Source organism: Colobus angolensis, unplaced genomic scaffold (assembly GCF_000951035.1).
Source record: "Colobus angolensis palliatus isolate OR3802 unplaced genomic scaffold, Cang.pa_1.0 Scaffold182, whole genome shotgun sequence".
NCBI lineage: Eukaryota > Metazoa > Chordata > Mammalia > Primates > Cercopithecidae > Colobus > Colobus angolensis.
In genome coordinates, this window is record NW_012114955.1 from 3953606 (window position 1) to 3969320 (window position 15715).

General features: G+C 35.0%; 1 protein-coding gene across 2 annotated transcripts in view; it reads left to right on the forward strand.

Annotated features, from left to right (window-relative positions):
• Positions 1–15715, forward strand: part of MKLN1 (muskelin 1, intracellular mediator containing kelch motifs) — a 386600-nt gene that overhangs the window by 299401 nt on the left and 71484 nt on the right. For both annotated transcript variants that reach the window (XM_011939628.1, XM_011939627.1), the window contains 2 exons: positions 4741–4818; positions 8046–8111. In XM_011939628.1, coding sequence (XP_011795018.1) covers positions 4741–4818; positions 8046–8111 — 144 coding nt within the window. The remainder of the gene's footprint in view (positions 1–4740; positions 4819–8045; positions 8112–15715) is intronic.

Sequence of the window (15715 nt, forward strand, 5' to 3'; positions counted from 1 at the left end):
CCAAATATTTAGTTTTTTTCTCTTCATTGTTGTTTGTGTCTTTAATCTTATATCTAAGATTATGTTCGTTCCCTGTGCCATAAGCCCATCCTTTAGAATTTCTTCTATAATGCAGTTCAACTCTCTCAGAATTGCTGACCTGAAAATTTTGTCTCCTTTCTAGAAGGGTATTTTTGCTAGATGTAGAATTCCAGATTGACACTAATTTTCTTGAAATACATTCTGAATATCATTCGACTGTTATTAATCAGCTTCCATTGTTGCTATTGAGAGGTGTGCTGTCATTTTCAACTGCCATTTTTTAATATAATCTTTTTCCCTCTGACTTTAAATATTTTATATTTGTTTTAGATTATTTTGTAATTACATTAACAAGGCTGTCTGAAACTCCAGTGTGGCAACCCTGTTAACTATTGTCTGTTTTGGTTTTCTTTCAATTAAATATATGTTGCCTTAGTCTATCATTTCTTTTATTTTCTCCTTTATCTTTTTTAACTGCACATTTCTGTTTAATATTTTAAGCTTCTCTAAACCCTTTATCCCATTTCCACTACTATGTTATTTTTAGTGTCTCTTTCTTACACTTTGACCTTCAGTTCTATGATATTTTCAATTTGTTCATTCCTCTTTTCTCTTGTCTCTGACAATTCAATTTTTGTTTCTTTTTGTTGTCTTACGGTTTCTTTTCCAACTATTTAGATGTCTACTTTCCAACTGCTCATATCTCTAATCTGTACTCATGTTTCATAGAGAGAGTTGCTTTTTTTATTTGTGGAAAGGTATTTGGCTACTTTCATCTATTGCATGGCTACATTTTTCTGTTGAATCAGATTCATTTGCTACTTTAAAAAATTCATTTGTTTTCTTTTTTATATTGTATAATTCTTGGGTTGATTCTTTTTTAACTATTAATCTTTGAACGTGAATTTTTCCTATTTTTAGAAGCTTCTTTCGAGTTAGGAGGTAGGGTTGTGTTCCAGGATAGCAAGATTTTTCCTTTTTTCTCTTTAAGATTTTGTTTCTTAGTAATGCTTATAATGCAAAATCTCACTCTTTTTTCCCCTTTCCCAACTGCCAGACTCTTTTTCTGAAACATGCTTTTTTTTTTCATAATTTTTGCTCATTAATGCCTTTGTGCCTTTGTGTATGCTGTATTTTCTTTCCGATTACTTTCCTTTTCATATAATTCAGTTCCAGTGCATTCTTCAAAGCCAACTCTTTCAAGGTATCTTCTTTCATTATATTCTCACTGAATCACTCCTTCCTCCTCTTAACTCGTATTTGTCTTGGTGCTATATTTTTCATTTTGTTCATAAAAGATTGTTAATTTTCTGTCAAGTACATTTCCAAACACTGCATTATTATCATCATCATCGTAAGTAACATATCTGAGAGCTTGACAATGTGTCATCTATTCTCCTAGACCTTTTATGTGAATTTATTTAATTTTCATACTTACCTTCTAGGGTAAATATTGTTGTTATTTCTGTTTAATATATGAGAATGATTAATTTGCTTAAGATGGTGTATCTAGTAAGTGACAGAGCTAAGATTTGAATTCAGGTAGTCTGGTGCCAAAATCCATACTCTTTATCTCTAAGCTTTACTGTCTTAGTAAATATTTACTGGTTCAATGTCCTAATATTGATTATTATATTATTACTGGTATAATATTGGCCTTTTTTTCAGAATTTGGACAAACTGATGAAATTAGTTTCTTAAAAATTCTTTTTGATCTAATCATTCTTGAATGGTCAAAAAGGATTTTATGCTCTATAAGTTATTTACCTATACATGCATTTTAAATTATTTCTTTTGTGTATAATCTCTATTTTGGTGAAAAATCAAATTTGATAAAAGTTTGAGTTTATCAAATATAAATACATATAACTAGGCAGCAACACTATAATCTATGTGGATTTTTTGGGTTTTGTTTTCTTTTTAATTCTGGGCAAGAGATTTGAAATTTTTTTCCCTTTTGGTAAAAGCTTCCTAAGTCTCATTTTTAGATCATGTTGTGTGTGTGTGTGTGTGTGTGTGTGTGTGTGTGTGTGCGCGCGCATGTGTGTGTAGGCAGGATTTCTGTGTTGCCCAGACTGGTTTTCAACTCCTGGCCTTGAATGATCCTCCTGCCTTAGCCTCCCAAAACACTGGAATTACAGGTCTGAGCCACCAGGCTGGGCCATCATGTGCTTTTTAAAGAGAGTGTTAACTGTTGTTGGAGAAAAGAACAGCTTGTGCTCAGTGAGGACTCTATGAAATATATTTAGTATAGTCGTAATTATAGGGAAAAAAATGAAGTGATATTGGACCTGAGACTCTAGTTAAATAGTTTAAAAATTATTAACAACTAGTTCTTAGTGTGCTTTCTCCTAGTGATATTTTAATTTCTTTTGTATAGTTTTAATTTTATCTAACTGTTCTGATCTCTTGCTTTAGATTTTTGTGAAAAATAGACTTATAGGAATATTAGCAATTGCCTGACTTCTTCTTTAAACAGAAATGATTTTTTGAACTCACATGGTTCACAGGCATCTTTAAATTCCTTATTTACTAATTTGTTTCTGAGATTTTTAAACATTGTAATGGATGTCATATTTTTATAGATGAGAATGTCATTATTGTTTCAATAGAGAGGCTGAGTTTTTTTGCTGAATTATATATCTAAAGCAAGCCTACCAAGGCAAAAGGCCTTATTAGCAAGAGTTTCCAAGAATTAGAAATAATAGGGAGCATGGAGATTATTTGGGATGTAGCAGTGTCAACTTTTTGTTTTTAGATTGTGAAAGTTGTAGGAAGTTCTTTTATATTAAAACAAGGTACTAAAAGCAATGCATTTTTTTAACCTTTACCCTGCTTTAGTGTTTACAGTATTTATTGACTTTTTTGCAAGAATTTTGAAAAGTCTCAAAGGCAAAGAAGAAAGGAAATTTGTGCCTGTAGGATGGAGGTTTCCAGTTAAAGCCAGCTGAAAAGTCTTGAAAGCTGAAAGGGTTGGTTACAACTGAGCTTCATAATTACCCAGAAAAGAAAGATTAGGGGGAATGCTCTAAATTGCTTGGTCTCTAGTGAATATATAAATCACAGAAAACAGTTTTACTTTTAAATTGAGCCACATGACAGTTTATAGTAAAAGTCACTTTATAAATTATGATCTATTTGGGCGCGTGTAAAAGCTAGGGTTTGTAGCCTAAATACTAAGGAAATGTTATTGTAGCACATAGCAAGAAGTCCAGAGGTAAGGTGGATTTCATGGTTGGTTGACTCAGTGATCATTTCTTTCTTTCTCTCTGCTGTGTCATCATTATAGAATTGACTACATTCTTGTACTTCGACAAATTGGCTTTAATATTTGTATACATTACATGCAGATATTCCAGAGGAATAAAAGTAGATTTTTCTTTTCTGTATGTCTCTTTAGAAGTAAGGAAAAATTGCCTAGAAGTCTCCCAGAAGACTCCTCATGTTTCATTAGCCAAAATTGGGTTCCATACCCTTCTTAAACTAATCTTTGTTGAGGGCCACGGGAATAGGGCTTCATAATTATTTATGTATGTATGTGGGGATGTATGTAGGGAGTTCAGTCTCCATACCATTACAGAAACTAGTGTAACAACTTAATAAGTAGATTATGAGTTTATCGATACAGCAGAATCAGGAGTAAGGAAAGCGTGGTAGAACTTTAGTCCCAACTCCATCATTTAAGTAAGAGCTGTGTGATTTTGGTTAAGTTTCTTACTTTTTTTAAATACACTTTTCTGGGTTTATAAAATGGAGATGATAATGTGTATTTCATAGGATTGTTTTTAGAATTAAATGAGATGAGACAGCATAAATTCTAACATTTGGTAAGTGTTCCATAAGTATAGTTTTATTACTGCTGTTAGTACTTTTATCTTTATGTAGTTTTGTACTCAAAACTGTATAATAATGGAATTCACGTGTTAAAATTAGTGTTCCCTTTTCCTGAAAATGTATCAAGGACCTAAACCAAAATTGTTGGAGCTCTATTTTCTTCTCTAGTTCTCTTGGATATGGGTGGCAAAAAGTACTGGCACAAAGCACTGTTGGGGGAAAGAGATTGGGATGCAATGAATCCATGTCATTATAGGATATAAAGATTAAGAATTTCATAGTTGAAATAAAGACAAGTGGTGGGAGATCACAAAAAGAAATTAAAATATAATTCTCCTAATCTTAAATTATCCTTTCCTTTTCCCAATTATATTTATAATAATGATATAGAAATGATTTTTTAAAGATATATAAGATCTTTTTTCAATGAAGTAGCACATTTATACAGATTATTTATTTTTATTTTCTCCTGCTTCTATTTTGCAGCCTTAAATTGTCTTATGACTTTTTTTTTCCCTCCCAGTTGACTCCCTTTTCCTTCTTTCAAGGTCTCTAACCCTTTGGTAATGTCACATACTTGTCCATTGAATGCAGCAATGACTTTGTATCTAATAGGTGCAGTAATGGTGAGAAACAGTACGTTTAATATGAGCTTCCTCTAAAGCAATTTGTTTGCATGGTCGTGGCAATTAATATTTTACTATTTTATATTTGGGGTAGCATGAAGTGAAACTGAAGTGATGCATATTTTATGAAAATGTGCTTTTTTATTAGTGACATATTAGTAATTTCTGTTAATGTAGTCTTTTAAATTTTAATTTTTTTCTCTAATAAATAATGTAAGTAGTTAAGGTGTAATTCTTTCTCATTCTTCAATATTTGCAGATGGCTTGTTCAATCAGTATATCAGTCAACAGGAATATAAGCCACGATGGAGTCAAATCATTCCCAAAAGTACCAAAGGTAAGCCATACCTTCTAGATTGTAGTTCTCTTTCTTCAATGTCTCAGTCTTCAGTTTTCCCAAGGTAGTTCAAGTGTCATAGTACTATTTTAATAAGAAAGATATTGGCCAGGTGCAGTGGCTCATGTCTGTAATCTCAGTACTTTTGGAGGCCGACGCAGGAGGATTGCTTGAGCTCAGGGTTCAAGATCGGCCTGGGCAACATGGTGAGACCCTGTCTCTACAAAAAATTAACTATACAGCCGAGTGTGGTGGCTCACACGTATAATCCCAAGACTGTGGGAGACCAAGGTGGGCAGATCACCTGAGGTTAGTAGTTCAAGACCAGCCTGCCCAACATGGCAAAACCCTGTCTCCACTAAAAATACAAAAATTAATTAGCTGGATGTAATGGTGTACACCTGTAATCCCAGCTACTCGGGAGGCTGAGGTAGGAGAACCACTTGAACCTGTGAGGCAGAGGTTGCGGTGAGCTGAGATTATACCATTGCACTCTAGACTGGGAGACAGATGGAGACTCCATCTTAAAAAAAAAAAAAAAAGCCAGATAAGTTGGCAGGCACCTATTGTCCCAGCTGCTTAGGGTGCTGAGGTAGAAGGGTGACTTGAGCCTGGGAGGTTGAGGCTGCAGTCAACCATGTTCATACCACTGCACTTCAACCTGGGCAACAAAGTGAGACTGTGTCTCAAAAAACAAAACAACAACCATAACAAAATAAATAAAAAGCAGATGTTTAAAACAAGACATAGGTTCCTTAACCAGGTAGTAGAATTCATTGTTATATTAAAATTTTCTTTTTAAACCTTTTTGTTTTACTGCCATAACAGAAGGTTGGGCAGCTTTTACACAGAATATCATTATAAACTGCTTTGATAGATGCATGGTATAAAATTATGGGCTGTGTTGTATTGCCATACGCATGTTCTTGAAAAGCTTAAGTTCTGCAAAATTGCTTGCTAAACCTAGCAGGGCATATAAGAAAAATAGGCAGAAGACCATTCCAAATCTGTGGAACTTTATAACCAGCTACTAATAAAAACTAGTGTAATAATTATAATAAAAATAAATATCAGTACATTTAAATCTTCAAAGGTATTTATATTGAACATCATAGTGTGTTTAGACTTAAGCCCTGGGCTCATGACTTCATCTTTGAAATATGGATCCTGGAGGGCATTTGCTTCTAATAAAGACTGTTTTCCTCAAAACTTCAAATCAGATCCAGAGTATAGTCTTCTTCATGAATCCCTTATTTTCATGTAAGGGGGAAGTTTTTGTCACTTCTTCATCTGTACTCACTGCTTTGCCAGATAGTTAACATAGTGGAAAGTGTAGCAATCTCTTAATGCAACTGTTTGCATTAAAGGAAGGCAGTTCTGTGGATACTGAGCTTTTTTCGTTGTGGTCTTCATGTATTGCTAAGGACTTCTCTTTAGTTGTGAGAAAGCTTTCTCCTGTTAGTGTTGCACATTAATATGTAGGGGAAAATTGCTTAAGTACCTCCATAATTGATGTTAGATGAACATCATTCTCCTATTTTATCAGTCATATTTGAGGTAATTTTCTTTAAAGACACGTATTATAGCAAACAGACTGTAATTGTGTATTTGCAAACTAATGGATTCAACATATAAAGTACAAACATATTGAAAATGAATTCATTTTAGTGCTTCTTTTTTCCCTCAGACCTTTCAGGGATGAATATGCTTTCTTAAATCTATTCTTAAAAATGGTGATACTGACTGATGGGGGAAGAAAAGAAGAAAGGGCAAAAGCGTCAGTGATAATAAATTGCACAATCTAAAGGCTTAACTGTTAGGAGAAAGGATTTGGAGGGAACTTCTGGATGATTAGCCGCTGAATACAGTAGTAATGGAAAGCTTCAGTTTTGTGTCTTATTTTCTGTATATAAGAACTGACATTTCAGTCATTTTTCGTAGCACCCTTGTGAAATTAGTATAAAATTGGATATTCTCCATTTTACATTAGGAGAAAGCCAATACAGGGAAACTTATTAGCCAAAGTAATATATTTCATCTAATAGGAGAGTTATGAAGAAAGCCTTAGGCTTTCTAGTTCATATCAGGTAAGACATTAGAATATAACCTTTTGAACTACCGAAATGAAGTTATAACTTTTTATTTTTTATTTTTTGAGATGGAGTCTTACTCTTGTTGCCCAGCTGGAATGCAGTGGTGCAACCTCGGCTCACTGCAACCTCCGCCTCCCGGGTTCAAGTGATTCTCCTGCCTCAGCCTCCTGAGTAGCTGGGATTACAAGCACCCACCACCATGCCTGATTTTTTGTATTTTTAGTAGAGACAGGGTTTTACCATGTTGGCCAGGCTGGTCCTGAACTCCTGACCTCAGGTGATCTACACACCTTGGCCTTCCAAAGTGCTTGGATTACAGGTGTGAGCCACCACGCCTGGCCATAACTTTATTTATGTAAGATTTGGTGTAAAGTAAGATTAGATACAAGTTGAATAATAGTGTTCTCTTTTGGAAGTTTAAATAAAGTTTTACTGATTGTATTTAAACCTGCCTATTAAACTCTGATGGAAATGAGAATCAAAGTGAAGTAAATCGTAGATTTCTTCAGTCAGTACTTACATAAAGTAGTTGGTAAATTAGGTGGGAACTGGTTGTTGAAATATTGGCCCAAAATTAATACGTTATACAAAGTTATATAAAATAACTATACAAAGTACAAAATTGTACAAAAATTATACAAAATAGTTGTACACATTATACAAAATTAATATCATCAATATAAAACTTGATAACATCTTTGTTTTTGTAAATAGTTTAGTAACTCAACTTTAAAACTGCTCATTATACTAACGAATTATGCCTAGAATATATACAGGAGATCTAATTTTGTGTTGTTTTTGACTTTCACTTTGGCACCCAAGTGGCTTAGAGATTTTTGTTTTATGTTTTTATATAATATTTTGTGTCTGCTGCTTTGTGGCACTAATCATAAATAAATCAAAAATAACTTCCAAGTCCATTCATGTCCTGAAAGCATTTGGAAAAAACAACAAGATTATTATAAACACAGATTTGAGTCATACTGTTACTTTTATGAGTCCTTTTACTTATTCTTAATATTTTGAAAAAATAAGTGTGGGTTATTTTTGCTACTGATTACAGACTTACAAATAAATTTACTCTGGGTATGCTGTTTGTTATTCCTTTAAAAGAAACTATTATTTCTACTAAAGGTGATGGGGAAGATAACCGACCAGGAATGAGAGGAGGCCATCAGATGGTTATTGATGTTCAAACAGGTGAGTAGCAGTTGCAACGGAAAACAAAATCTTCATTGGCTACAGGCATCATCTAAACCAGGCAGTGACAGGTAAGGAAGGGTCGGGGGTGGGGGTGGTGGGCTCTTATACAAATGAAATTAGATTGCCTAAAAAAAGTGTAACATGCGGGCTTTTATGTGTGTATGTGTCTAGTTTATATGTGTTGTATTTTCATGGGAAACTGGTGTACTTCTGGATTTTTGTTGCGCTTATATTGTAGTAGAGTAATATGGGAATTACTGGAATAAAGAGAACTAAGATACATTTTCAGAGGAAGCAGATATCAAATTAGGCAGCCAAGTGTTGGTAAGTCCATTAATTGCTAAAAACTTTTCACAAGCCTGTAAATAATTTCGTTGTTTTAGTTGTTGTTTTTTGTTTGTTTTTGTATTTTTTTCCTGCCTTTTAAATTTTGTTCTGAAGCTTGGTAGCAAACATGTTTCTTAAGTTTCTAAAACCTAGGAAAACTTAATTACCATAATATTTAGAGGTTAATGCCAACATTATAATAGGTCTCAGATTAGCTGCTTAAAAAGCAAATAATATCAATAATCTAGCATAGTTATATGTTATTATTGGATTTTAGAAAACTTTACTGCATAGAATACCACTCTTTCCAAGAGTAATGAATGCTCAATTCTACTGTGTGTTATGCCAAGTCATATTGCTTCGGGAATAAAATAATTGCTCTGGAGACTCATAAAATAATTAAGAATAAAAATGTAGATACTAAGTCTTCTTGACATGAATTTATTTTCATAATTTTTGTTAGAAGAGAAATTATAACTTTTCTTTTAAAATTAAAAGCTAAATTTCTATGATCACCTCTGAACTGGTTTGAGATTGTTACTAGGGTCTCTTTGGAAAAGGTTCATTTTAAGGCATATAGAAATTCACTTTCTTAATCTTGGCCCCTCTTTCCAAATGCCTTTCTGCCCTACAGAAATAGGCTTGAATTAGCTATAGAGTCTTAGACATCTTTTCTTTCTGCCTGAGAGTATAATAAATATTCGTATGCTTATTTACTAAAGAGCCAGATTTATATACAAATTGGTTTTTTATCCAGAATAATTAAATAATTTATGAATACAGACATGAGAATTTATTTTTAGATTGTCTACAGTAGCTTCCCCTTTTTTTGAACATAGAGTAGAATTTGTAATGCTTTTCTTTTTTCTCCAGCAGTACTATAAGGAAAATATTATTAAACATGCCCCCCCCAACCTTTTTTAAAAATAGACATGAGGTTTTGCCATGTTGCCCAGGCTGGTCTCGAACTCCTGGGCTCAAGCAGTCTGCCCGCTGGGACCTCCCAAAGTGCTTGTATTACAGGTGTGAGCTACCATGCCCAGCCCACCCTTTCAAACAAATTTGGTTATAGTATGCTATAATAATATACTAAATCTATGTTTATTTGAGAAGAGCCTTTACCTTTTAAAGCAAAATGCACTTTCCTTAAATATAAAACTAATATGGTTTACTTTAACAATTAAATCTCACCTTATCTGGGGGAGCAGAAGGAATTTTCGTAGTGCTTACTGCGTTAATTATTGATAGGTAAAGTACATGTTTAAGAAAAGACAAAAAAATTATCCTCTTTTTATAATCCATGAAATTTGAAAACAGAAAATTATTCAAAGAATAGGCAAATGTCATGACAGAACTTAGTGTGAGCAAGTCATTGAGAATTAAAATCTAACTTTGACGGGTAAGTGAGCTCAGCCTGGGTAGAGTGGCAAGGTTGGACTTCTTTAATTTTTCTTTTTTTTTTTTTTTTTTGAGACGGAATCTTGCTGTGTCTCCCAGACTGGAGTGCAGTGGCGTGAAGGCCTAGATATTTTTCTATAATATTTTTGTTTTATGCATTAGCAAACTCTTGATGGTCAGGGTCCTTACCTCTACTCCCTTTAAAAAAAATATCTCAGCTAGGCACAGTGAGTGTCTCATGCCTGTATTTACAACACTTTGGGAAGCCAAAGCAGGAGGATCGCTCGATCCCAAAAGTTCAAGACCAGCCTGGGCAGCATAGTGAGATCCCCCTCTATAAAAGAAATAAAAAAAAAATTAGCTGAGTGTGGTGGTGTATACCTGTAGTCTCAGCTACTCGAGAGGCTGACTCAGAAGGATTGCTTGAGCCCAGGATTGGAGGCTACAGTGAGCCATCATCACACCACTGCACACCTGCCTGGGCAACAAAGCAAGACCCTGTCAAAAAAAAAAAAAGGAAAAATGTTATTTGAGTAACTACTGGATTTACTGTAGAAATTATAAGAAAGCGTAGTGAGAATGACTATTATAGTCATGGAATTTTCCTCCAGATGGACCTTTAAAGGAGTAATCTCTTTTTGATAGCTTCTAAGGAGTTTTTATGGGTTAGTGAAAGTGTACAAAGAAAAATCGGCCTATATCCATACTTCAATATTGGCAGCAGTTTATAGAAAGCTACAGAAGTACTTTGGAAATACACTTTTACGCAAATATTTCTACCACAGGAAATCTAGGGAATTACCCTGTTAGTAGAAGATTTTTTAGTTAGAGCCATTTTGCACCGATTTGGAGTGTTTTCTTTTTTTCTTTTAATCGTTATGAATTCTGGGTCAAACTTTATTTAGGCCCATGGTGGATGACAAAACTAGATTTTTCAGCCTTAAAAAGGAATCATGGGTGGTCATTTAGTATACATTGTCCGTTGCTCAAGTTCTCATGCTTTTCAATATGTTACCATTGCCACGTACAGTGTGGAAACAGTACTAACTATACGTGGACATTGAGGTCAAAAGGATTTCACCAGATTCGGGTGATCCTTGTTATCAGTAATAGAGATGGCATATAAAACATTTGGAGGTGGAATTCCTCTTTTTTTTTTTCTGTTTTCGTTTTTTACATTCAAAAAATATGTTTCCAAGAAGAGCTATCTGAAACCTTTTGTCGACATTTTGATATCTTGATATAGAAATAGGGATAGAAGTGATGATTCCTTTTAAATTTATCATTCACTATAGAGGGGAAGACTAGAAGGACACATACCAAAATATTGACCTTAGTTATGTCTGGTGGTACAATTAGCAGTGATTTAAAATTTTTTTATTTAAAATGTATTTTTAAAATTTTCTACTTAATTATAAGTTGGAGAAAATTTTACTCAATAGCATTCGTTTTAGGAAGAGAACTGTATGTATTGGTGAAGGTGCTTTGGAGTACAAAGTAAAATACTGAGACCTGATTGTGGAAGGAACTATTTTTGCAACACTAAGAAAAATTGTCTCATTAGGATCAGAGAAAGGGAAGAAGAAATAGAAAGAGATGGTTGGGTGCGGTGGCTTACGCCTGTAATCCCAGCATTTTGGAAGGCTGAGGCGGGTGGATCACCTGAGGTCAGGAGTTCTAAACCAGCCTGGCCAACATGGTAAAACCCCATCTCTACTAAAAATACAAAAATTAGCCAGGCGTGGTGGCAGGTGCCTGTAATCCCAGCTACTCAGGGGGCCGAGGCAGGGGAATTGCTTGAACCCAGGAGGCGGAGGTTGCAGTGAGCCAAGATCGCGCCATCACACTCCAGCCTGGGGGACAAGAGCAAGACTTTGTTTCAAAAAAAAAAAAATTGGAAATAAATCGGGGGTGTTCAATCTTTTGGCTTCCCTGGGCCACATTGGAAGAAGAATTGTCTTGGACCACACATAAAATACACTAATGATAGCTTATGAGCTTAAAAAAAAAAAATCACAAAAAAAGTCTCATAATATTTTAAGAAAGTTTACAAATTTGTGTTGGGCCACATTGAAAGCCATTCTGGGCCTCGCGCAGCCCATGGGCCGTAGGTTGGACAAGCTTGAGATAAGTGGTAGTAGAGCCAGAGGATGGCAGAATGCCACATTTCATGACGTGACTCTTTCTTTACTCACCAAATTCTTAGAAGTTTTCTCTAGTAAAATTGATTTGGGAGTTGATTTTTATTTATTTATTTTGTTGTAGAAACTGGTGAGACAATTAGGTTGGGGTTCAAACTGAGATAGGGCAGTAGTGAGGCAACTTTTGTGGATTCCAGTGTCTGGAAGCAGAGAAATATGAGGAAAGATGCCCTGGAACTCAATAGGAAAAGCTCTGAACTTGCACAACACTAAAATTACGGTTCAGGTTAAATTAAACAGGTCTCTGGTTGTGAATGTGGGTAATCCAGGAATCTGATAAGGAGAAAACAAAAGAAACCAGAAAACACTATTCAGAAGTCTTAACAACTTTCACACCGTGGCATTCCCAATCTTTGGTCTCAGCTAGCTATTGCTGTCCATTTTTTGTTCTCATGATAGTCTTTAAATGGTGTGCAAAATTTTTGTCTTTTGGGAAGATTCATTATATATATATATATATATGTTTTTTTTTTTTAGATAGAGTCTCGCTCTGTTACCCAGGCTGGAGTGCAGTGGCGTGATCTCGGTTCACTGCAACCTCTGCCTCTGGGGTTCAAGCGATTCTTCTGTCTTAGCCTCCCGAGTAGCTGGGGTTACAGGCGCCCACCCAGCTAATTTTTGTATTTTTACTAGGACACTGTTCTGCCATGTTGGCCAGGCTGGTCCTGAACTTCTGACCTCAAGTGACCATCCTGTCTTGGCCTCCCAAAGTGCTATTACATGCATGAGCCATCGTGCCTGGCCTCATTACAGATATTCTTAAAGAGCTTAATCCCTTAATTTTTGACATTTTATGGTAAGTACTGCTGAACCAGGTATTCAAATAAAGTGTCTTCATACGGGTGATACTCATTATTGAACAGATATTATTACAAAGTAAAACATTGCCACCTTTCTACTACTCTTGGTTTTTTTCCAGAATTTTTGTTGCTAGATCAGAGGTATGTGAGAAAGAGAGTAGTAAGAGGTGAAGTCAGAGAAATAGCTGGGGAGACAAATTGTGTTGAGTTTTTTAGGACTTTGTTTGGGACTTTAACCTATGTGCAGAGTGAAGTGGGAAGCCATTGTTGGGTTTAAGAAACGCTATGAACTGACCTTACAGTTTAACAAAACAAATTGAGTGAAGGGCAGCGAGTCCTTTAAGGAGCCTGTTGCTCATCTGAGAAGTGATTATAGCATTGGCTTATACCAGAATGGTAGTAGTAATGTTGAAAATTGGTCACGTTTTGGATGTATTTTAAAAGGTATCATATAGAGCTGACAGGATTTTTTGAGGAACTGGATGAGGAGTGTGAGAAAAAGAAGCTAAGGATGACTTAAAGTTTTGACCTGAACAATTAGAAAAATGATGTAACCATTCTCTAAAATGGGTACGAGAGGATCCCATATGGTGGGTTGTTCAGCAACTTGATTTTAGACAAGTTAAGTCTGAGATGCCAGTTAGACATCTACATAGGTATGCCAAGTAAGCAGTTGGATATATTAGTTTGAGGTTCAGGAGAGGGATCTAAGCAAAATAATAATTCCATCTGTATTTATGTAACACTGTTCAAACCATTATTACTACAATAATTTCCACATTGGGCCGGGCGCGGTGGCTCAAGCCTGTAATCCCAGCACTTTGGGAGGCCGAGATGGGCGGATCATGAGGTCAGGAGATCGAGACCATCCTGGCTAACACAGTGAAACCCCCCGTCTCTACTAAAAAATACAAAAAACTAGCCGGGCGAGGTGGCGGGCGCCTGTAGTCCCAGCTACTTGGGAGGCTGAGGCAGGAGAATGGTGTAAAACCAGGAGGCGGAGCTTGCAGTGAGCTGAGATCTAGCCACTGCACCCCAGCCTGGGTGACAGAGCCAGACTATGTCCCCCCAAAAAATAATTTCCACATTGTTTTAGAGTTGTTCACATAGGTATTGTGTATACCATTTCTGTCTCTTCAGCTTCCCAGCCCCCATGGACAAGGGGGAAGGCCAAGGATCTTGCCTCATTTATTTTTATGACTATAGTGCCTAGTATGGAGTAGACATGCACTAAATATTTTTTGGATTGGATCAAAGTTTTAAAATTCATTTTCCTTTGGGTAGAAAGAAAAATATTTACCTGGAAACTGTTTTCAGATACTGCTATAAACCTTGATAAGTAGATCAGGTTATTATGTCATTTATTATACTATACTAATATTTTCTGTGGTAGATCTGTTTTATTGGTTATATTCAATCATATTTAAATTTTCGGATTCTGCTTGTTATACCATTTAGACTATGCTTCCCAAAGCTCTAATTATCGTTACTTTGGGATCTAGGTAGAAAAACTAAATACAGAGCTTTGCATTTGTTAAAGTAAAATTTGTTGCTTTCTGAACTTGGTTTGGGCTCAAGTGCAGAATCTGGTATATCCTTGGGTTTTTCTCTCCAAAATTTCTTCTGTTTCTGTTATGACTATTAGTAGCATGATTTACTGAGGGCTTTCATATACTGTTAATATTTATTTAATCATTTAGGTACCATAGCTGTGTTATTGATCAGCAGTTATCTTAATTATCAGGTTGATCTTAATCACTTTCAAAGAGATTGTATTTATCATCAATCTTTGAAAGAACCTTTCTAGTCGGATCTTAATGATATGGCAGCCAAATATAATAGGTAGGTGTTAAGTTTGTGGGAAGGAAAGATGGGTGTCTGACATCCCTGAGATTGAATCCTGGCTCTAATCCTGACTTCTTGTTCAATCTTGAATGAGTTGTATTGATTTAAATGATGATAATAAACTAAGTCATTGTGAGAGTTAAATGAAATAATTATTTTATATATGCGTATATCATTTATATAACATGCATTCGATATGCCATATATTAATATGCAGCAGTGATTAATTATTCTGAGATAATTTTATATAACTCAAAGGAATTTTCTTTTGTTTTTTTTTGTATAATTGGACAAAATTTCACTACGAAAATGTTTTGAAGTAATTAAAAAATTTTTGAAAAAGTTTAAAACAATTTGAAAAGCAGTGTTGAGGGGAAAAAGTAACTCACTCATAATTTCACATTCTAAAAAACCAATGTTATTTTGGTAAATTTGTTTAATCTTTTATATAATTGGTGCCTTAGGGAAGGGAAACCATAAATATATTTATAATATTTTTGAGACAAAATACTAAAGTGCATATAAGAATTTTATTGATGAAGATCAGGTAGGTTTAGTAGTAAAGAATAACTTTCTCTAAGTAGAGTTTGAACAACCAGGAAATTCCATGTTAACAAAATTGGTGCATAAGTAGTAAAATATACTTTAAAGAAGCTCAGTTATTATTTTAAATATGCATTTTGAAGTTTTCCAGCACAAGGGTTCTTGATCTGTTGAAGTTAGGTGCAACATGTTGTCTATTTGCAAATTTTTTCTAGGAAGAGAGTCCATGGCTTCAGATAATCAAAGAGACTCTTATTAACTCACAAAATTAAGAACACTGGCCAGACATGGTAGCTCATACCTATAATCCCAGAGTTTTGGGATGCCGAGATGGAAGGATCACTTGAGGCTGGGAGTTCGAGATCAGCCTGGGCAACATAGCAAGACCTCTGTCTCTACAAAATATTTTTTTAAATTAGCCAGGCATGGTGACACGTGCCTGTAGTCCCAGCTGTGTGGGAGACTGAGGCTTGGATAGCTTGAGCCC